Source organism: Fulmarus glacialis, unplaced genomic scaffold (assembly GCF_000690835.1).
Source record: "Fulmarus glacialis isolate BGI_N327 unplaced genomic scaffold, ASM69083v1 scaffold8677, whole genome shotgun sequence".
Classification (NCBI taxonomy): domain Eukaryota; kingdom Metazoa; phylum Chordata; class Aves; order Procellariiformes; family Procellariidae; genus Fulmarus; species Fulmarus glacialis.
The window spans coordinates 50445-73164 of record NW_009224144.1 but is presented as its reverse complement, the minus strand read 5'-3'; the positions used below and the strand labels follow the sequence as shown (position 1 = coordinate 73164).

Below are 22720 nucleotides of genomic sequence, written 5' to 3'. Positions count from 1 at the left end.
CAGGATTTATGGTACTCTGGCAGTTCATCCAGTGATTCCCTGGGTTAACAAGAGCATTAGAAGAGCAGACTCTCACTGTGCCTCGCTGCAAAGTGAGAGGGAGGAAATAGAGGCATGTCTGCTCCTGCCCTTCCTTCCGCACACTGGCAATCTGGCCACGATACATCCTCAATAACTTTTATAAAGTGAAAAATGGAATAATTTGCTCCTCTCCCATCAAAGGATCTTAAAATATTCTACCAACACTATAGAACTGTTACAGACATGCTGTATTCCCTATTTTACACATTGGAGTCACACTACACAGAGACGTATTATCTACCCCACTGAAGAGTAACCTATGGTAGAACCAGAGATTAAATCAAGAGTGCTGGATTTTTGAATGCGTTAAATAAATGCAACAGCTATAGTCTATGGGATCACAACTGTGGCACTCAAGAGCTCCACCTGGGCAGGTTTCAGAGTTGGACTCTGTCTCTTCAGAAGTAATTATAATCAACCAGCATTCAAAAATGTAACTTTGATAAGATGCAATTTATGCTAAATTTGAAATTTTAGTTTAAAAAGAGACAGAATTATGTTAAAATCTTAAGAAGCTAAATACACCTGAAGTTTGAATTAACATTGTTGGTTTTAATGTCCTCCAAACTATCAGTGTGAATGCTGAAGTGAATCTTCAATGATTGGGGTTGTAGTCCAAAAAATACTATGCAAGACTAGACTTTATTGCAGTCACAGAGAGAGAGAGTTAAAAGGAGTGGTTTTACGTAAATTATCATACATATTTGTTCATTAATCCAAAAAATGTTGTTGTATATATTATTCTGATTCAGTTACCAAAAGTGTCACCTTCAGCAAAATAAATCTTTCCTTAGAGCAGTTAACTTTAATCTACTGCCTGAAATTTTGTGACCCAAATCTGGGAATCTATGTAGCTGCCATTCTTCTTCTGAATATCTTTTGTAAACTAAAATGAGAATATGCATCAAATGCGTCTTTCTGTTGAAATTGTATGGCATGTTAAGTGTCCTGACAGAGGCCCCAGACTGGGCCAGTGGTACCTCTTCAGCAGCCTGAGGATTTCTACTTCTTATCTGAAACTGATAAAGCTTTATTAATCCTCAGAGGAGGTTGAGATTTATGGTCCAGTGTCGCTTCCTAAGATTCACAAAGGTTTCTTCTAGGTAATCCTTTTTAAGCCTTTCCTATTAGGTATAATGCCCAGAGATTACTGATTTCCAAAGCTGTGCTTTTCCTGTGAGGCAAGTTGTCCTTAATCAGAGCACCTGAAAGGGAGCTCTAAGTATCTCAATCTTGAACTGATTAATGATAGTGGCACCAGGATTGTTTCTTTTTGTCCTTCCAACGCAGAATGTTTTTAAATGTTTTTGTTGTGAGGAATGGCAGGCTGCTCAAAAATCAGAGTTTACCTTGAGGGCTTTAATACTCTGAAGTCTGTTGCTGCAAGTTCCTCTTGCTGAAGTGGTTTACAAATTTCAAAGACTTCTGGTCTCTTCACTGCAACAGTATCATCCATTGATCCATCCAGCCTTGCTTCCATAAGCACTGTCTTTCAGTCTGGAAAATACTGTGGCCCTGGCTTGCTCTCTTTCGACTCCTGGCTGAAATTTCTACTCTGGCATGTAGTTTTACCCTTAAAATACATATGTTACATCAATCCATTCAGGCAGAAAAGAAGAAACAAAAATAGAATCAAAATATTAAAAAGAAAACAAATGTTTCAAAGCATCTTGCCAGGAGAGTCCTCAAGGTATTTTATAAGCAATGTAGTCTTTCCCACCTCGGGCTGCTGACCGTCAGCAGTACTGTGGTAACACAGACTGAACAACAGCTGATTTTTTTCCACCTTTACTCATCAGTGAAGAGACATGCTGATGACTAATTGCATAGTTGTAAATAAATAAAAACTTACTCTAATCTTCAGGATGTCAGGTCTTTCTTTAAAGAGTCGACAGACAGCTGAGGAGGAGGAAAACCTTCTGGTGTAAGTTTTCCTCCTTCCCACAGAAGGTTTCGGCACCAGGGAAGCTGCAGCTGGAAAGGAGATGCTGGGTCTCCCTATGTATTTTTAATACTTGATTAGTTCTTTCTATGCTTTTGTCAGTCAGCTGTTTTACCTAAGCCAGCTTTCCTATAAGATGTCTTTCTAATGTACAGCAGCTGCTGTAATCACTTCCCACCATCTCATGCAACATGCAGATCAGTTGGGAAATAACAGAGGATAATTTGAGAAGACACTATCCCATCGCAAATCAACAGCCTCAGAAATGGACCCTGGGTCTTGTCCTCCAAAAAAGTATCTGAGAACTCATGAGGCAAATTTCTGTCTGATAAAGCTGACATTGACAAGTGGCCTTTAGCTGACACTGTAATGGGACAGAATTTCTAATAGAAGGGGTATTTCTAACAATCTACTTTTTTTAAAGAGGGATAAATCAAATTGAAGTGCAGAGCCGGCTGAAAAGCTAGCATTGTAAGGGAAAATGATCTCATGACAGGCAATTGGGATCCATAAATGTTTTAAAAATAAGGTCAAAAATTCATTTTAAATAGGCCTGCTATTCTCTCATCATCCGTTCCTCCCCCCTGCATCCATTTTCTGATTCTCCTCTGTTCTTCTCATCTGTTGCTGGATGAATTTTTTGCTCTCTTGCGCCTTCATTCTGCTCTCCCTTCCCCACAGTCTGTTCTTTTTCTTTTTGTAAGTAACTGAATAATTCAGTTTAGTGTGTCTCCATAAACAGGCACATGTATATAGCACTGTCTGTGCTATAGAGCCAGATCCTTTGAAATTCTTCTCCAGTTCCTTTGTGCTTTGGTTTGTTGCTGAGTTTTACATCCTTTGGACTCCACCCTGCCCCCGCCACCCCCCTTTCACACTTATAACTAGGATAAATGATAAGCCAAATTCTATAGGGCGGATCACAAGGCTTAAAGTAAACCTCAGCTAGTTAACCAAAGGGCAGGCTGATGCTAAGTATAAATACTGTCTAGGAAAATGGATGCCTGTTGTTGTCAGTGCAATGTGAGATTACCCTAAAATTTCCTGACAGCTAGGGTGTATTGGGAAGTATCAGTGCAAGACAGAGTTTACACATGTGCGTACATACTCATGTCTTAGTGGGACATCAGATAGTAAAAATGCTCATGAACGTATCCTATACAAACCTAAGCCAGGCCTACAGAAAGAGGCATATGTTTATGTAGTATTACCATATACTGCAGTATCAGTCAGAACCTGAGAGAACTATGTAAGCAATAAGCTGCAAGAACTTAAACAGCCTCCGTAGAAGTTGGAGGGCTTTTTCAAGGCTTTAGAGTCACAGGCTAGTAACAGATCATGAGAAATAGAGAAGGAGCTGTCAAGACAAAGCCGTGAAGTTAGCATCTGCACTTGTATTTAGGGGCATTTAAATAATGAGGAATTAATCATCTATTTGAGGATTTATTTGGATTGTCTTACAGACTTTGTACAAATCCAGTTACTTAAAACATCAATTCTTTCCTTCAGGGTGACAGTAAATCCTTGAAACTTTATCTTTTTTTAATGTACGTTCAAGGAATGCATGTAACACTGGCCACATTGCAAATAGTTCTTCACCTGTTAGTGACCACATCAGCTTCACTGTACCAAACCTTATGTTAAGTAGTTCTAAAAGCCATTTTCTTATTTGCAGATCAGATTTGCAAGCTGATAAATAACCTAAAGATATAAGAAAACCTGTCTCTGGATACGAGCTGTGAACATTTTGATTGAAACAAATCTGTAATGTACTGAGTTTTGTCAGTTCCCAGTTGAGAGTCTGAAAAAAGAATCATGCCTGTCTGTGTTAAAGGCCAAGTACTTTATTGTGTGCCTGGCAGGGATCCAAGCCTAAAAATCAACCAGAACAAAAAAAGGAGCGTTAAGAACTGCATTATTTTTCCATAATGTGTCAAAAGGGTTCTATGCTTGCTTCAGGATGAATAAGGAGCTGTTTGTACTTTTCATGATCAATTAATTCCAGGTTCAGGATGTTGCATTTCAAATAGGTTAGGTTCCCAAAATGCACAGACGTTTGTGTTGGACCATGGTTAGAAACCAAAATTCCAACTTCTAGAATAATAACATTCCTGTCTTCTAGCGCAATGGGAGAAGCTGACAATTTTATGTACTATGTGAAACCATATAGCAGAAACTGCTGTGAATTCCAGACTTTCTGAGCCCACAGACTATTAGTAGAAAACACTGAATTTTAAAAAAAAAAAAAAACAAAAACAGACAGTAACTTACTTAAAGTATAGCTGCTTTGAAAACCATGGATCAGAAGTATTTGTGTATATGTTGATAAAATACTAATTAAGAGAGTATGTGAAAGATTTTGTTAGGATGTATGATTAACTTACCAATCAAGAACTTTTTATGGTCACTACTTATCTCCGTATAATGAAGGTTTCCGATGGGAGTGTATTCTAAAGAGCCGTTCAAACGAAGCAGAGAGATTTTGAAATTTACAGGCTGGCTTTTGGGGGTAGGTATTTTGGAGAAATCCCTGCCAAACCTCATGTGAAAAATAAACTATTCCAAATGGCACATGCAAGGAGAGCCAAATTCAATTCCATTAATACTAGTAATAAAGAGTGACTCTTATAACTTGTTTGGAGTCATTCCTATTTACACAAAGGTTGAATTTGGCATAGATTATCTGAACCAGAGGGGAGTCTGAAGTGCTCATGTCTTCATGCTAACACTATGTACACACTCTTATTTACCAAGGGAAACAGTTCTGGTGCCGTATGTCATCTTATCAAAGCCCACTGGTACTGTTTATACCCTACAATATTATGTGAATTCCAGAAATACATCATGCCATCTATTCCACAAGGTACCTCGTCACACAGTTGCTTTTTGTTGTATTTCGGTGCAAGAGTGCGATTCTGAGGAGGACAAAGCATTTCTCTTAATTCATACAAGTAGTTGAAGGAAATCAGACAAAAACAGGCTGTGGCCGTCCTTGCAGGCTCGCAGCACTGAGAGGTTCCACATTAACACATGTGCCAGCAGTCGTGTCCCTTGCAGTTAGGAGAGGTTCTTCTGATGTTGCCCAAACGGAGAACTTGAGTGGGGCATCACGGAGATCATGACAGCTGCCACAGATCATGTTGATATGATATGAAGGGCCCTAGAGGTTTTCCGCTGTAAATATTTTTCCTAATTTGCCAATATGTTTAGGGAGGCCAGAAACAAACCTCTAACTGGTAGTTAAATTGATGAGAGGAGTTCGTGAACAGGTAATCCATGCTATGTAGTATGCTGAACAGTTGCTGCATTTGTGCACATAGACAGGCCACAGCTCTGCAGCTTTTATCCTTTGGGGCACAGTTGAATGGGCACAGAAATAGCCTTTTCTGAGCTAGGCTGTAATCTGGCTTCACTGCAGTTCTGAGTAGCACAGTAGCTGGGTCTTCTCCCAAGTAACAAGCGATAGGATGAGAGGAAATGGCCTCAAGTTGCACCAGGGGAGGTTCAGACTGGACATTAGGAAAAACTTCTTCACTGAAAGAGTGGTCAGGCCTTGGAACAGGCTGCCCAGGGAAGTGGTAGAGTCACCATCCCTGGAAGTATTTAAAAGACGTGTGCATGAGGCGCTTAGGGACATGGTTTAGTGGGCATGGTGGTGTTGGGTTAACGGTTGGACTTGATGATCTTAGAGGTCTTTTCCAACCTTAATGATTCTATGATTCTATGATTTGCAATTTGCTAATTTGCTTCATTTTTGGCAAGCTTCTGCCAGTATAGGCTTTAACAGTTTTCTGTCTATTTGTTGATCACTCCATAGATAGGTGATTCTGTGGCCACTTTCCCTGAGCACGTATGCACACTCTGTCAAATCTCTGGCCAGCATCATATGGGGAAGGTGGAAGAGGATTGAGATTTTAATACCGAGCCTTCTCATGTGGGGTTGCTAAAGCTAATACTTTGCACTTTCAACCTTCCCTTACCCTCACTGGTACGTACTTCTCCATGACAGCTTTGTCCCGACCCCTGGCAAGTCAGTGCCCCACATACCATAGAATCAAATACAGCTGCTTAAGGGTCTGAGTACAAGGAGGGAAAAAAGGTAGATTTCCTTTTAAAATTGACCTCCTCTTCCTCAGGCCATTAGTAAGAGGCCTGCTTCAACTTCTGGAAGGGGGCCCCAGTTACATCAATGCTCATTTTTTTAATCACAAGACAAGTCTGTAATGCCACTGAAATTCATGTCTGAAGCTAAGCATGCGCTTAGGTATTTATTAGATCGGGCCTGAAATCGGGCCTCAAACTTGACCCCTCCTTTTAGGCACAAACTTTTGCCTTTACTACCAGGTATCTGGTGCATTTATCAAATATGCTGACACGGTTGACTTCTTTTTGAGTTCTCACAGCTTAATCTCCCTGGGTTATGTTCTTGTTCAGTGTGTTGCTGATGAAAAAGAAATTTCTTCCCTAAAATATACTGATGATCCAAAGAGTTGCCTACCTACTGTTGTCCCAGACAGCACTCTGTTTCCTAAAGATGCTGGTCACTGTCCAGCTCTGCCTGCTAGGGATAGCATCACTAAAACAGATAGCAGTTTTGACAAAGGACTGCAAAATTTGTCCATTTAACATAATGGAAAGCAGAATGACCTCAGTGAGGCAAACGGCAACAGTTGCCCAGCGTGTGCAGAGCAGGGTCGAGCTTGAAAGAAGCAGGGTCAAGCAATACAACTATGTCATTGAGGCTATTACAGAGTACAGATCTTTTATTTGTTAAGTATGTGACAGAACCGAACTGAAATAATGGACTTTTGATTATTTTTGATTTCTGGATTGAGTTCTTCTATTGTCTATCTGTGCAGCACTTCTCATTATTGCAGCACAAGATCTGAGGTGGAGGCCTTGGGTCTTCTTGAGTTTTGCTGAAGTTCCTCACTGCAAAATGCATTAGAACTGCTTAAATTTCATCCTAGGCGCAGTTTCAGCAGTCAGGGTGTCAGTGCTCTGGCTACATTGTTGTCTTGCAGTTAAAAAACACTAAAAAGTTCGAGATTTCTTCACAGCTAAGGTGTGAAAAGTAATTAGAATGTATCACTGGGTGCTGGGTATAAGCAATTATCTATGAATATATAAAGGCTCTATTTTTTTTCAACAAACAGGCGACATTGTTACAATTATTTAAAATGAAAAAGAAAGTCACTGACTCAGACATGGAGAGATTGGGCGGATAACTTTATTAGTTCCTAGTCTAAGGTCTGTACTGCAGATGCTAATCTGATATCAAGACTGCTTTAAAATAAAATACAAAATATGGGCAAAGAGAACTCCATTTACCCTGTAAGGCTGGTGCTGTACATGAGTTTGGCTTTTCTGCTCAAGGCCAGCTCTTTTCAACTTTCAGCCTCAACTCTGCTGTTAAAGAACACTTGGAAAAAGGGACGCTAGCGCCTCCTTTCTTGCTCAATACGGGGTCCAACTGGAACGCATTCCTTCCATCGAATGTGCTGAGTTTTGAGAAGTTCTGCAAAAGATAGTAATCAGTTTCAATTTTGTTTGCATTTGGTTTTTTAAACCTTTTTAATGTTCTTGCTTTATTTAGTAAATTGAATTTGTAAGCAGGAATTTCCCAATGCAGAAGGGAGTCTGATAAAATACTGGCACTGTGCAACCTAATCTGAAGGGTTGATTTTGGTTTGATTTTTTTTTTTTTTTCAGTTTTTTGAGACACTTGCTGTGCAACTGTATTTATTAACACTAAGAGCAAAAAATACTGCTATCTGTGGGTTTGCTGCTTTTTTCCTCATCAAATGGCCTGGCTGCTGTGTTAAGTGTCATGTAGCCCAATATTAAGTAGAGCCATTCCAGCTGAACCGTATGTCTTAAGTCCTGTATGAGAGGAGATATTGAGTCTTCTGTAATCCAGGTATGGATACTGGGATGTCTGCCTTCCAAGCAGAAATATGAGTTCTGGCCCTGCTGCCTCCAAGGGGGTCCTGCTATTCAAGGCAGATGATATGTGAATAATCCAGTGTCCCAGAGTAGCATAGATTTCATAAAGTAGTATATCAAATTCAGCATGTATGTTGTGAATGCATACAACTGAGCAAGAGGACAAATACTGGTATCTCTTCTGAAATGCAGCCTGGTCACCAGTTGTAAGATTTTTCTGGGTTTAGTCCATTCATCTGTTTTCTTGATAGGCTGGAAATAATGGTTGTCAAAATTACTATTGCAAATAATGCACTCCTGTGTTAGGAAGACCAATGCTGCACATGGCAACAAATAGTGGCAGTGGCTCTCAAGGAACACGGACCCTGGGGAGGCCTGGACCAGGTGTGTGCTTTACACCATCAGGTATTCCAAGAAAAGTCAGAGTAGCGGATACCTAGAGTGAAATTATGACTTTGAAGTTATGATATGACTCAAAACGAAGTGAGCAAATTGTGATTCTGAGGAGATCCAGAAGTTTCTTGTATTGCAGTAAGCATGGTTATATCAAATTATATTCTATACTTCGTAATTTGATGATAACTCCTTCAAGATGAGATAAAATTTGTAATTTGACATACATGCCTGTGCCTTCCATCCCTGGTCTGCCATAATCAAAACAAAGTCATTCTGACAATCTAAATTCAGTCTTTCCTGTGGAATGATTATAGGGGAATTTAGCAAAATACTGTCTAGTGGTACCCACCAGTGGATCAGTATTAACATTTAAATTTGCATTTGAAGCTAATTTTCAAAGTATTTCTCTTAATTTGCTAGGAAGATACCTGTTAAATTAGCAATTAAACTGTAATTTGGTCACTGGGGTGTTTACATGGATTAATAGATCTCTCTCTTAAGCGTATGCTCCTGGGTTTGAAATAATAGCTCTACTGTGTGGTAGCATGACCCCACTTGAGTTTCACACACACATGCACAAAATCAAATTCCATCACATTTTAATGCAAATTTTACCTTTGCAAATGATGGCCTGAAAAGAATGAGTTTCCATGGTAACCTTAGGGAACACATAACCTGTTTATCATAACTTCTTCATGAAGCAAGACAGGGGGTGGGGAACATGCTTTGATGTCAGCTATATTTTTCTGTAGACAGCATTCTGCTGTAGCACGTATAGAGAATTTACCAAAATGCTCCCATACTGTCCTAAATAAACTTTTTCCCCTTTCTTAGAAACAGAAGCAGTCATATGGAATAACATAGGAGGGAACTCCAATAGGCAGTATTCAAAACCATTAACTGACCTTTCAGCTCCTGTCTGTGGTTTGACAACTAGGTCAACATTTTGAAAGACCAATCACAAATTAATACTTAAAACAGATCTCTTCCATGACTTTCTCTCTCCTTGTTTTCCCTCCATGCTTTACGTTTGGCCCTCAGGTATCCCTGCTGCCTTTCAAAGGCACTTTAAGTTTTTTGTTTTCTTGTTCTTCCACTTCACTGCTGAAAGTACTGTTTGAAAAACGCCTTGAAATATCTCTGAACTGCTACATTGTGGAGCTACCACAGAAAAGAATATATTGATTATACTTCACATTCAGTGCTGACTTTCAGAGTTGAGGTGGTGGCTTCTGGAGCTGCCATTAGTGAGGAGTGAGTTTGACAGCTGCAAGCATCTGCAAGGTTGTATTTTCCCTGCAGATGCACAGTAACTCCTGGCTAAAGGAAAGTAGGTCTGCAACATTTTTTTAAGGTCATTAGGAGTAAGGAACAGATGTTGAGGTTTTTCAGAATGCTGCTTTGAAGTGCCATTTAGGAGTCAACTGACAAGACTGACCCTATAGGCAGTGATTTTTAGGACTGGAACACAGAGGAACCATTGCCCACAGTTACCCATCTGGTATCCATCTGGTACCAGCAAACAACAGACAGTACCAAATCACAGAGAAACTGTACCAACTGCTAAATTGGTATCAGCAAGCAAAGAAGGTCGCCACCCAACAGCAGTTGCAAGCAGGAGAAACAATGTCTGTAACATTTACAGACTGGTATCTGAAGATCCGGAGGAACCTGATGCCATAGCATATGGAAAGCAATTCCTCTCTCTAAGCCTACTTATGCTGATGTTGTTTGCTCAGTATTAATCCAGGTTTGGGATTTTTATTTTTTTTGTTAACCATATTGAATTGGCAGCGTGGAGAGCTTTTGTCATGATGCCATTGAGAGAGCGCCTCTCTTTAGTGGCATCTAGGTTTAACAGGATTAAGGTGGATTTAATACCCTGTGCTACAGACTAACCATTCAAATTCTAGGAGTACTGTTCTGGAGTGGTGTCAAATCACAATGGAAGGAGTTGAGGTTAACTTTTAACTCCATGACAATTTACTCTTTGCTGTTTTTCTTTGACGTGAAGTATTCTTGGGGAGAGCTGTGGCAGGGGGTTGTTTCCCGATTTTATTGCCGTCTTCCTCTTCTTCCCTTTGTTCATTTTCCCCCTTCTTCCTCTTTTTCTTCCCTTGAAGCAGTGTGCTGGTTTGTACAGTAGCTAAGTGTTTAGAATGTAATAATATAACAGTGAGAGATTTACTGCCTTGAGGCGCTACCCCTTCTACTCTTGAGGACCTCCAGCAAGGCATGATTTTATAGACAATGAAAGGCTCGCTCTTCCCTGTGAAGCCGCCTGCCTGCAGGAAGCTTTTCACTGTCTATTTCCACTACTTGCTCTGCAATTTAGTTCCATGCCCTGCTATTTCCCCCTTCCCTCCCTCTTTCCTTCCCTGACATACACATGCATATACCCCCCGCGTACACATTCAGCACCAACACCAGATGTAGATAGATACGGCAAAATAGCATTATCTCAATGTGTGCATTAAAAACCTCAAAAATACCCCAAGCATTTTCGTTTTGCCATCCTCATCATAAATGGAAATATTGATCTGTCCCCTGTTTGCTTTCCAGGTACTGACACTGTCATTTCATTTTCCCTAAAAAGAACACAAGCTCATAGCTGGGCTGCAAAGCATGGCCATTACACCCTGGCATTGGTGCCAAGAACTCTGCTGACTTAGCTAGAGAAAGATGCTGAAAGCCCCTGACTTTGAGAGAAAATTCAATTCAATTTACTTCATACAGTGTCTCTCATGAAGTATTTCAAAATGCCTTATATCAGAAGATAACATAATGAGAAAATGCTTTAGAGAACTGGGTATTCAGATAGCAAGACAAAATGATACACAACAATGAACTGGAGTAAAAGAAAAGACAACTGTCATTTAAAAGCAGTAATCATCTGGATAAGTAGTCTTGTAAACTAATTACAGTGAGAAGAGAAGCAAAGAATGCAAGACTGGGAGGAACAAGAAGCAGCTTAGTTTCAAACAGGCTAAGGCAGACGGCTGGTTTCATGGGGGGGAAGAAATTGTGCACGGTATTGTAGAACAACTACAGGAGATCTCCTTTGGAAATGTATTCACACGTATGTATTGTGTATGCAATATACATTGCATCACAAGTGTATCTCAGTGTCAAGTTAAGTTGTTCTCTCTAGTGGCTGGGAAGAGATTAATTACATTGGCCTGGTTCAGTGGAAGAGCAATTGAAATGCCCCCTTGCAGTTGGAAAGAATCAATACTGATGGGTGCTGAGGTTTTTTTGTTTTGCTGCTTTTCAGTTTTGCTCTCAGGTCAGGGGCCTCTGTTTGCCTCTACTCTGAGAATAGGTTTGCAAGTGAGGGTGTCGCCAAATCTGGTGCTCATTAAAGACAATTAAGAGGTAGAATTAACCAAAACATATTATACGACTAATGGAAAAAGAAGCCACCCACAGAGACGGACACAGGCCAGGAAATGATCTCATTTTGCACGGTCACAGGAAACCATAGTCCTCCAGCACCAGGGATCGGGGGATCACGGAGCTGGGGTTCAGAAAGCAGAGTATTATCTTTGTGGGGCTGTGCAAAAACACTTTGCAGTTTTGGCTTCACCTCCATCTTTGCTATTTTCTCTCTACTTAGCATTGCAAGATACAGCAAATGCTGAGGGCTTGTTTTCTACTAAGCTAAGGCAATTGCCATGTTTTTAAACTGTTATGGGAACAGCCTGTTTCCCTTTTAAAGTTCCCATCTGTGTTTGTATTTCTCTCAGTCTATTGCCTTTATAGAGAATTTTCCGCTCTCTCTAAATCTAAAGCATTAGTTTCACCTCCTTGAACAAGAGGTAGGGCATTACTGAGGAGGAAAAGTAAATCCTGAGATAATCAGCCCTGCTTAATTCCAGCATGGAGCACTGCTGTCATCAGTGTTCTTGGTGTTCATTGCATAGGGAGAAGGAACAATGGCTGTAAGTATGTACATTTGTGTGTGTGCGTGTATATGTGTATGTATGTGTATATACGTGTATGGAGAGAGAGGCAGAAGGGGAGCATTTAATTGCCTAGCAATCTGACTGACCAAGTAGTGTTCTGATTGCATATAGCTGATTTCCTAAGCAAAAATTTTCAAAACTACTCACCAGCAAAACCAAGATCATCAGTGACTCTGGAGTGCTTGTCTGTGTTTCTTACGGGGAAGAGGAAGGATGGTTTGATTACTCTTTTTTGCTTTAGACAAGGATGTTTTTCTCACCCAAGGGAAGTGCATTCTAGCAGCATGAACATAACTATTAATCAACACTTAAGCAATAATCAGTGAATGAAAAATGATGACCAGAAACTGAAAATGTACTTGCATAGCTACTTTGGCGCTTTTTCTTTGAGATCATGCCCTTGCATTTTAACATGAACGATTCTTATAAAATTAGCGCTGATATATTCCAGAAGGCGGTGATTTAAAAAGCCAGCACTTATTTTTCACGTTAAAAAAAAAAAATAACAGTGAATGATATATTAAGATCTGCATAAGTAATGTTATAAAGCTACCTCCATGTGTCTGAGATAGATCCTCAATTGATGTGAACCAGTAATAGCTTATGGGGTTCCTTCAGAGATGGAGATGCCAAGATCATCATCACTAGAATGCTGCATTCAAATGTGTGAAGACGTGTTCAGGATACAGAGATATAAATGTTTTTCCTGTGTATTTTCACCCAAAAAGGAGATACAGCCACTGAAAGATGCAGGTGTATGTCAGCTTTGGGAATGCCTCCAAGAGGAATCAAATGCTATTGAAATTAAAACAAACCACCCTCATCAGTATTTAGCATGCTTTCCTGAATCAGGGCCAAGGTATGTGGTAGCACCCAGCAGAAACCAAGGCTGTGAGACTCTACTAGGAGTGAGCGATACCTTCCTTTAGCTCTTCAAGATGTTTTTTGACAAACTTAGTCACAGTTCTAATAGCATCAAGTGTTCTTTGGAATAATCTCAAAACCAGACGAGTATAAAAGCTTAAAGTGAGTGCGTGCTTAACAGAAAGAAGGCTCAACATTCCCTGTGACTGAGCCCAGAAAACAGAACTTTAAGAGTCTACGAGATCATGACTTGGTGATTGGGCTGTGAATAGGCACCTATAGCCATCTGTTGATTCACCTTCCCAAATTATTTACCCTGTATTTTCTGTTGACAAGAAAATAAAAAAGTTTAAATCAGTTGCCAGACTACCCAAAACGAACTTTGAAAGCATCAGACCATGATTTGAGAACCTCTAACAATTACACTCCCGAGACGTGTGTGAAATGGATCAGGAACAGAAACGCAAGGTTTCTCAGGCCCTGCTGGGAGGATACTGCTTCCTTCCTTATTCTTGAAAACTGTCCTACGAGCAAGTTTCTAACAGGGAAGCTGAAAGTGCTTTCTCTCCAGTGGTGGAGGTGGTTTTGAGAGTTCCCGTGCAACATCATCTTGGTTTGGTTTGCCATTGCAGCCACTTAGCGAAGAAAAGCACCACTAAGAAAATCAAAAAGAAGTATTAAAGATGCTGTCTTATATCCAAACAATGGTAAAGCAGTACCGATGGGCTCATATAACATTAGACTCTTCTTTGAGGACTGCTCCTGTCATTAAAATCAATGCAACTTAATTAAAGCAAATTATAGATAGATACATCTATAAATAAGATATTAAAGTGCGCTGCTGAATATGATAATTGCTGCATATTTAGCAATCAGCGTGTGTGTTCTGCTTTTGCCAGGAGGGATTTCTTTCAGTGGAATCAATGGAGCTTTATTAAAAACCATCCAAATTAGAGGGAGAAATGATGAGTGTTATAATAACGCAAAATCACTGTTTCAACTTTCATTGCAAAACCAGGAAAGCAAAATACATCCCTCTTTGTGTATGTAAGGAAAACATCAGAAAAATTCTTTTGAATTGTGGACACTGGTAGAATTTTTAATTTTTACCTTTTGATGCAAAACATAAAAAAGCTGGATGGAGGAAAACATGTTTTCTGTGGAAATGCTGGAGGTCTTGGAGGGCGGGATAATTAGGATATCACAGCAGCAAGGAATTAAAAAGACCCCTTCAATCAACTTCCTCCATTTCACATGGAACATCCAGTTCACTGCCTTACATAACCCACCTCTGTTTTAACAGCTAAAGAAAGTGTGAGTCAAATCGTGCTCTTAAATTCCACTTGCAGTCCCTAGAACCAGGCAGACTGTTGAAATGCAAAAAATAAAATGGATTCATTTTGGTGCTTCACCTGTGTATGAAACATTGAGACTGGGGTGGGGAACAAATCCACTTTTACCTCTTAGTTTTTCTTCAGTTTTCACTTAATTGAAAACAAAAACCAACTGTGTCTCAGCAGAGGGGAGACCTGGAGGTTAAAGGGCAAATTCCGTTATACCACGGCTCTTTTTGGCATGCTGAATCTCAACCCATGTGATTAGAAATGCTCACAGACAAAAGAAGAGCTTTGAGAACAGAGGTCAAACCAGCATCTGAATCAAGTCCTTTAGCAGATGATCACAAGACTATTGAAAAATGTACTAAGCAATGCAGCGGTAGTATGTGCCATGTTTATACACAGACTTCCAGGCAAAAAGCACAATTGGGTGGCATTTTCAAAGCACTTGGGTGATGGCAGAGCACATGCCTCACTCTGCAGCCTTCCTGGGATGTCTTTTAGTGCATGTCAGTCATATAAAATAAAACGGTAGTATCACACCGTTTTTTATGGGGAGAAAACCACAATGCACAAGCTCAAGTGACTTTCTTCAGCATACACAGTGAATAAGTGACAAAGTTAGGAGTCCCAGGACTCCTATCTTCATAAGCTCTTCCTGATCTCCCATAATTTTAAGTAAGTCAGGCATCACTCAAGTGGAGTCAGCAGTGTTTTGCACCACGTTCACAAACATGTAGCTAAAATCACATACGCCTTGATGAAGTTACGCTATTGCCACTTGTCTAGTGGGCAGCACAGGCTCCTCATTTTCTTTCTGATCTTAACGATAATTGAAATGTTTGGAGGAGGCTTGTTGTTCAGAAGTGGGGAAAACAAAGGGTTAAAAAGAAAAAATTAAAAGGGTAAAGGAGATGTTTAGCGTATAAGTGAAAAATGAATAAGCCTGAATGTAACACCCACTGTGTATTATTCCTTTTTAGAAGTGTGAAACTTCTGAGACTGAGCTGTGGTTTTTCTATAGCTGGTTAAGAAGCTTTAAACAAATCTTTTAACAAACTGATCTCTGCAAAGATGATCAAAGTTTTCTATATGCAGCTCTAAATAAAATACCTGCAGGAGAGGGAACAGTGACTGCAGCTTTCTGAGACAGCCACCCTGAAAATGGCTCTGCATCATTCTTTCCACCCTGAAAATGGCTCTGCGTCGTTCTTTTCCTTATGAGCAGGACTCAAGGTCTTGGGTCTTCAGCCTGCCAGCTCCACTCCGGACTAACCTGGAGCAGGGAGCTCGGGTAGCTCAGGTGGGAATTCGTGAGAGGAGGTAGAGCCCTAGGCGAAAACACACTGTCCTGCCGAATGTGTCTGCATTGCTAGGGGCAAGGAGTTGCTGCTGGCTTCCATTTGCAGTGTGGTAGCTCTCACCTTGAGCTGTGTGTGAATGCACAAGAAAAAGTTGATTCTGGCTTCATGAAGCTTAAACTTCAAAAAAGATCATTATAGTTGTTACTGTTCATACCGCAACGGGTGTCCGACCCCAAACGCCTTGATCCATATGAAAGGGGCAAGAGAGGCTTTCCTGCTAAGCAGCTAGTCTTTTAGCCTTTAAGAAATGCTCCAGGAGGAAGGCAGTGTAAGGCAGGTGAGGAGGAATGAAATGCAGTGTCTGCCGGGAAAAAACTCTGCCTCTTGCACTTTTCTGCAGAGAAAACGCGGTGTCAAGCTTCAGGATGAAGTAAATCCTTTCTCTGCTCTCAAAGAATTGTTATTCTGCAGCCCCAGAATTTTTCTGTAGGCAAATCCTAGACTTATTTCAAGGTACTCTACTTATGCCTTATAATTTATTTGCAAATATTTAAATGCTCTAAGATACTTGTTTCTGGCTTGATCTACATGTGCATGTTCGCATCACCTTTTTTATTTTTTTCCTGGGAAGTTCTCCTAGGGAGAATTGGCAGGTTAGAGATATTTGCTGCTAGCTTATCACTTCCATGTATTGAAAAACTCCTCGAAGTGCCCTGCAGTTACCATATTTGCCAGGGACATAGCTTGCACTGACACCTGCACAGCTTTCGTTTTCTCTTTTTCTTTACAGTTGCTTTCCCTTTCTGTCTGTTTTGGATCTGCATGTGAAACATGAAACTATGAACCTTTCTACAGTTTTCTGTCTTGAAACATATGTGGATTCCATTTGTCCAGGGAAGTGGAGGGAGCCTCAGCCTGCACTCGTTCTTCTCTGCCTTTTGGCCCTTCTCGTTGGTCCCCTGCTGAGGGCTGTGGACTTAGAGGAGAGCAGCACACAGTGCCCACACCGCGCTCCAGTCTGCGCATCCCCCAGCCTGGTTCTGGTACGGGGGACTGGCAGGGGTTTAGTTAAAGATGCAGAGGTGTCATAAGGTTTTTTCTGAAGTGACCTATTTCTATCACAGAAATCTTGTTTGCTAATGGAAATTATTGGTTTTAAAAAGAAAAAAAGAGACTTGAACAACAAAAATGTTACTAGCTATGTAGAAAAAATGCCTTTCTGGCACACAGAAAATCTTGACCACGAAGGCATTGAGTTATATGGATGTGATGTCTTGCCCATTTGTCTGGTACCGTGTCTCCAAGTGTGGCCACTGCTACATGCTTCAGAGAATTCATCAGGATTCCCAATGGGGCGATTAGGAGAAAAACCTGCTGGTACAGAGGTTTCTGCCTGCTCTCCCTTTCAGGTAATGGCTGACTCTTGGAGGCTTTACCTCTCTTCAGCCTGTCAAAGGCTTTACTGTCTTCTGCTAACCTGATGCTAGTTGTTTTGATTCATATGTGTATCCAGTTTATTAATTTTCCATTCTACAAAGGGCTTGGCCATACTGATACTTTGCAACAGTTAAGTTTCATGAATTGTTTGTTGTTGTTTTTTGATAAAGATAGCATTTCCTTTCCTCAGTTTAAGCATGCTGCTCTTTTAATTGCACTGATGGGATGATGGCTGTTTCTGTGTTTGTCTCTACCCTGTTATTTTTGCATATTCATGTTTTGCTTGTTAGCTGAGGCCGCTCTAGACTAAGAGATGATCTCCTCATAATGATGGCTCTTATTTATGTTGATGTCGTTAATTTAAACCCTAAAAATACGGGAGCATGTTTTGGATCATTCTTCCTGTTGTTCATTACCATACATTTGTGAAACATGTATTTCATCTGCCGTCGTGTTCTCTCTTTACTGATTGGGGTGCTGGTCTCAAAAGCTCTTCCAGTCGCCTCCGGTACGGACTCAGCTAAGTAATGCACCTTCTGTCAGCTCCCGCACCTCGCTGGCCACCTCATGGTCAGCGTCCATTTGGCTTTGAAAGGACTTCCAGGTTTTAATCCTTTTTAATCCCTTTTAAGGATTTACTGTTTGCCTGCCTAAATATTTTATGATTATTAACTACGCAGTTAAAATCTCCGCACCTGTACTGAGGGCCAGCTGCGTACGTCCTGCTTTGGGGAAGGAGGAGAAGCTGGAATATTTTCATCTTGTTAATTAGTACCTTTCACACCGATTTTTAGCTTAGTTTGTTGTAAAAGACAGCAAGGAACCCTTTGCTTTGACTCTCTCTGAAACATAAATAACTTCTACAAGGGAGGTGTTTCCATTTTCGCCATTTCTCTCTTCATCGGGGTAGTGTTTTATTCCGGGCACCATTTTGCTGGTGGCTGAGTGATGATACGTTTTTACTGTCGCGTGGACAGATGGAGAAGGGAAAGGAGAAGAAATGGCTGAGTCTTTAATTAGCCGTGCAGAGCCAGAGCATGCTTTTCCAGTGTGTCGGGGGTTTTATATAGGGTGTGGAGACTAAGCCGCTCGATGGATCCAAATTAGCAAAATTGTGTATCCACCGCCAGGGTGTTTCTATGGCAACTGTCTCTCAAATCATATATACAAACAGACCTGGCGGGGGGTATCGCCTTCTATTTGGTCTGTAGAAAACCATCGGAAAAGGGGTGTTTTCAGGCTGCAAAAAGGCCTTGCGATGTAAATATTTTTTACTTTCTGGTGACTAGTATAAGTTTTGGGATTGCTGCTCGATGCTGGCTCAATTCTGAATCTGTTTGTGTTATTGCACATTGACTGGCTGCTGTCACTCCTGCTAGGTGTGAGAGCGATCACCAGGAAACTTGGACAGGGTTGTGAATGCACAGTTACCAGGCACATCCTTTAGCTCATAAACATCTTGCCGTTGCACATAATTAATAGCCTATCTACAGCCACGCAGGTAGACAGTATACTATGTGGCTTTTGTGCTGAGCGAACCAAATTATACATTCATTTCTTTTCCCCTCATTCTTCTTCATAAAACAGCAGAAATCTGGAGGTTCTTCTCTCACCAGTGTACCTGGTGAATTAAGGGAAATTATCAACCTGATCAAATTAGCCATCAAGAACAGCCAAAGTGGCTGCGACTCTCTGCCTAAGTGACTCTATCTTTATAAATTCTCTCTACATGTCACTTTTTCTGGTGGAAAAAAATGAATGAATGATCCATTTAGCCCACTGCCCTTTTCTGAAATGTAGGGCAATTATTGTTGTTTTTGTGCGTGTCCGAAGTCAGGCACTGCTAAAGCATGGGTCATTTCAAATCAGAGGTGGTTATTTCTTGTGGCCATCAGTTCCGTGAGGACTCCTTTCTGCTTTGAGTCAGACAAAGGGGATTTAGTAAGAGGCCTGTGCTAAATAATTTTTTTCACTTACGAATGTCTTGGATGTTCAGTGAGTGGCAAGGTGCATAACGGTATTTGTCTAGAATAACTCCTAAGTGGCCTAGGGATTCCTAGCTTAATTCCTAAGCTCCAAGGGATAGTGTCTCTCTTTGCATTGGACTTGGCTTATGTAATGTACATAGAAATGTTATGTAAAGGTAGATAAGACTTACTACACCTGAGTGCACAACCTTTCCAGTTGTAGAAGCTTATACATCTCTTCAGTGAAAATGGCATATTGTGCATAAATTACAGGACTGACAGAAATGTACTCTAACCTGTAGAATGTGAAAAACATGTTAATTTTTGTTTGGTTTCTCTTTTTATAATCAGGCATTTGCCGAAAGCTTGGTGTGATTTATTCTTTTCTTTTTAATGAACTGTTAAAAATGTTTGAAAAGGCATTAAATCTTCCCTTCTGCTATTAATCTGTAAAAGGGGAAGGGGATTTTAAATGGCCTCTTAGTATATTGCTTTATAAAACTGCTGATTCTAGCAGCACCGGAATAGGAATACATACTAATGTAGGAAACACTGAAGGCAGTCAGAGCCTCCTGCATTTATGGAGGAAAAGACTAATAGCTCCATTTTAACAAGGCTCTTAACACTTTGGGCCATCAGCAGGCACTGAGTGAGTGAAATTGGGAGAGCTCCTGTGTGCTAAAAGCATTGAAGTTCACCGTTTTGTACCCCAGTTGGAGCCTTCCTGATAGAATTGCGCTCTCCAGCCAACTCCAGTTGCCATCTTGAAAACAAACCAAGTAGCGAGCTGGCATTTTGACTGAGTGCACTAATGCTTCACTTCTGAAATGGCACCAGAGCATGACAAATGCACTTAACTCCCAGCTGGATACTCAGCTTTGCAGTGGCGTTAGGGAAAGTTTCTGGATTTGTGTTAAGAATGAAAGCAAAGCCTGTTTATATCACATTTTATACTTGAGCAAAACACACAAGTAGAGAAAAAACAGCAAACTTGGTACTAAGATACTAGCTTTGATTCAAGTAGTTATGCCACTGGAATCAGAAGGGGTGTGCTTAATTAGATTACGTCCTCGTGTTACTGAATTCTAGGAGGAAGGCCAGGCAGGGAAGGAGAGGAGTATCCTGGCTACCGCGCAGACAAGGAAAAGGCTCTGAAGATTGTACCTGTTCTAAACAGTTCTTTGATATGGAAGCCTTTCTTGTTAGCAGCGATAAGATTATGTATGGGATTTGGAGCTTCTTTGAGCCCCTGCCTTTCTTTTGTTGATTTTGGCATGTTGCAGCATCATGTGTTCCCTGCTTATCGTTTTGAGATGCATTGTTAGTAGCTGGGCTGCATAATTGATCTTCATCTCTAATTACTCTCCTCTCCACAGGTGCCTGGAAAAGGTCCAGATGGGAGCTCATACAATCTCCACTTCGAGGGGATGGAAAGGCAGTATGCATCCTTACCCAGGTACAGCACTGAGCCTCATACACACACACACACACTCTGATTCACCCTCCCTCCGATGGGTAGGGAAATCAACCCACAGCTGATGTCCGTCTCCAGCATGAGAGATTATTTTGCAGTTTTGTCTTGTCACCTTTTGCTGCTGATTTAGGGCCATCTTTATAACTGTACTATTAATTTGGACTTTTGAATTTTAAAAAAAATGGTCTCTCATTGAACATGTCAGCAAGAGTCATGATCCACAGGTAAAGCACATGACATTGAGGAAGCTGGCTCTGCGAGAGTTATAACAAGTCGTAGCAGAGCATAAATGACCGAGTTTATAGTGATGTAATCCTAGCTGGCATTGACAGAGTACTGCTGTGGAAGGCCTCCATTACAGCAGCCACAGCTACTGAAGTCCCACTGTTGCTGCAAGGACTGTCTGACTAGCAATCCTATTCCAGCAGAGCATCTCTGTGCTTTAACTGAACGCTGTGGAAATGAGAGTGAATTCTCTGAGGGCATTTTTTTAATTTTTAATCCTTATCAACTCAATGAAGAGTACTTCTAGTCTGAAACCAGTGGGGCATAACAAAAAGGAAGCATTTCAGAGATTTCAGTCCCATTTCTATTGGAGTTCTAATAGCAGAATTAAGATTTAGCAAGCCAGAAAGGGGAGCAAGAGGATGCTAGAAAAGATAGTGGGAAGCAGTGGAAGGAAAACAAAAATAGAAAAATATTCCCCTTTTAGAATAGAGGGCTGTGAAAGGCCTTAGAGGGGTTGCCCAGTCCACTTCTTGGACCTACAAGCAAGATAATTTATAAAAGCAAAGCAAGAAGAGATTTTGCAAGAAGAGATTCTTGCTTTTAATTTATAAAAGCTATTTACAAGCAAGAAGAGATTCTTTGTTGTGAAGTAGTGCTGGCGTTGAGGAAATCGGTGAATAGTTTCTTTTTGCTTCTTTTTCTTTTTCCACTGAGCTATTTACATTCAAAGGTGTCACTGGAGAGACTGATTGATAAATATGTAATGCTGTGTCCAATTCCAGATGAAAATACAAAGAATATCTTACTTTTGGAAACCAGTATATAAAGGCTGTCTCACAAGACATTGTTGGATGTTTGTAGGCATTTTTAATGTACATGGTTTCTAAACCAAAGGATGTGTCTGTAGTTTAGTTACTGCCTTCAAACGATATTTGTGTCAGCCATCGTTTTGGAAATTTGTCCTATGCAGTAACTGTCTTTTCTAACAGAAGCCTGCTTTCCAGCAGTGTGTCCTGTATGTGTTTCCTGACTGACTGTGGATATTCTTTCTTTCCTAGGTAAATAGCCATCTTTTTTTGTAGTCCTCCAACACTCATGTTTCCTGTCATGTTTTTAGCAGTGATTTTTGCAGGTTAGTTAGGTGTAGTTTAATTATGCACACTCTTTTTTATCTATTTTAAACTTCAATTTTTTTGAATACTTCCTTGTGAATTACAAGAATAAATTAGCAATTGGTGCCCAGTGTAACTCTCTACACCAATTTTTGTATTCCTGTATCATGTCTCCTTTTAATTCATTTTCTCTTTGAGCTAATCAACCTTATTTTTTGAATCTTTATAAAATGGAAATTTCCCCATGAAGTGACTTCCATCACCAGGAATTCTTTTTATTTCACCGTATTCCTTTCAAGTGAGGATGACCAGAAGTGAGCATAACAGTGCAGATGTAGATGTCTCCTTGCTTTATGCAGGAGTGTTCTTTGTGTTCCTTCTACCCCATTCCTTTCAAACTTGCTGCATCCTCGGCGTGTCCCCAAGGTGTGTGTACTGCTCACCTCTGCACCCTGAGGTGCACAAACACCTTTTGTGTTGGTTTGGTTTTTTTTTTAAAGTAGGCCTGTCTGAATCAAATCATGAATCTCACAGTATTCTTCCCAAAACCTCCATTTAACTTGCTGGAAACACGAGTCTCCAGCTCTTATGACAGGTTTGAGTATTTAGCTGGCGGGGACTCGCCATTTAGGAAGTCATCCAAACATTCAATAAGCTTTTGAAGATC

At 40.6% G+C, this 22720-nt stretch overlaps 1 protein-coding gene across 1 annotated transcript in view; it reads left to right on the top strand.

Moving 5' to 3' along the window:
- PARD3B (par-3 family cell polarity regulator beta) overlaps positions 1–22720 on the top strand; it is a gene marked incomplete at its 5' end in the record, with an annotated part of 291514 nt that overhangs the window by 244334 nt on the left and 24460 nt on the right. Inside the window, one exon of the mRNA XM_009582067.1 lies at positions 20616–20695. Coding sequence (XP_009580362.1) covers positions 20616–20695 — 80 coding nt within the window. The remainder of the gene's footprint in view (positions 1–20615; positions 20696–22720) is intronic.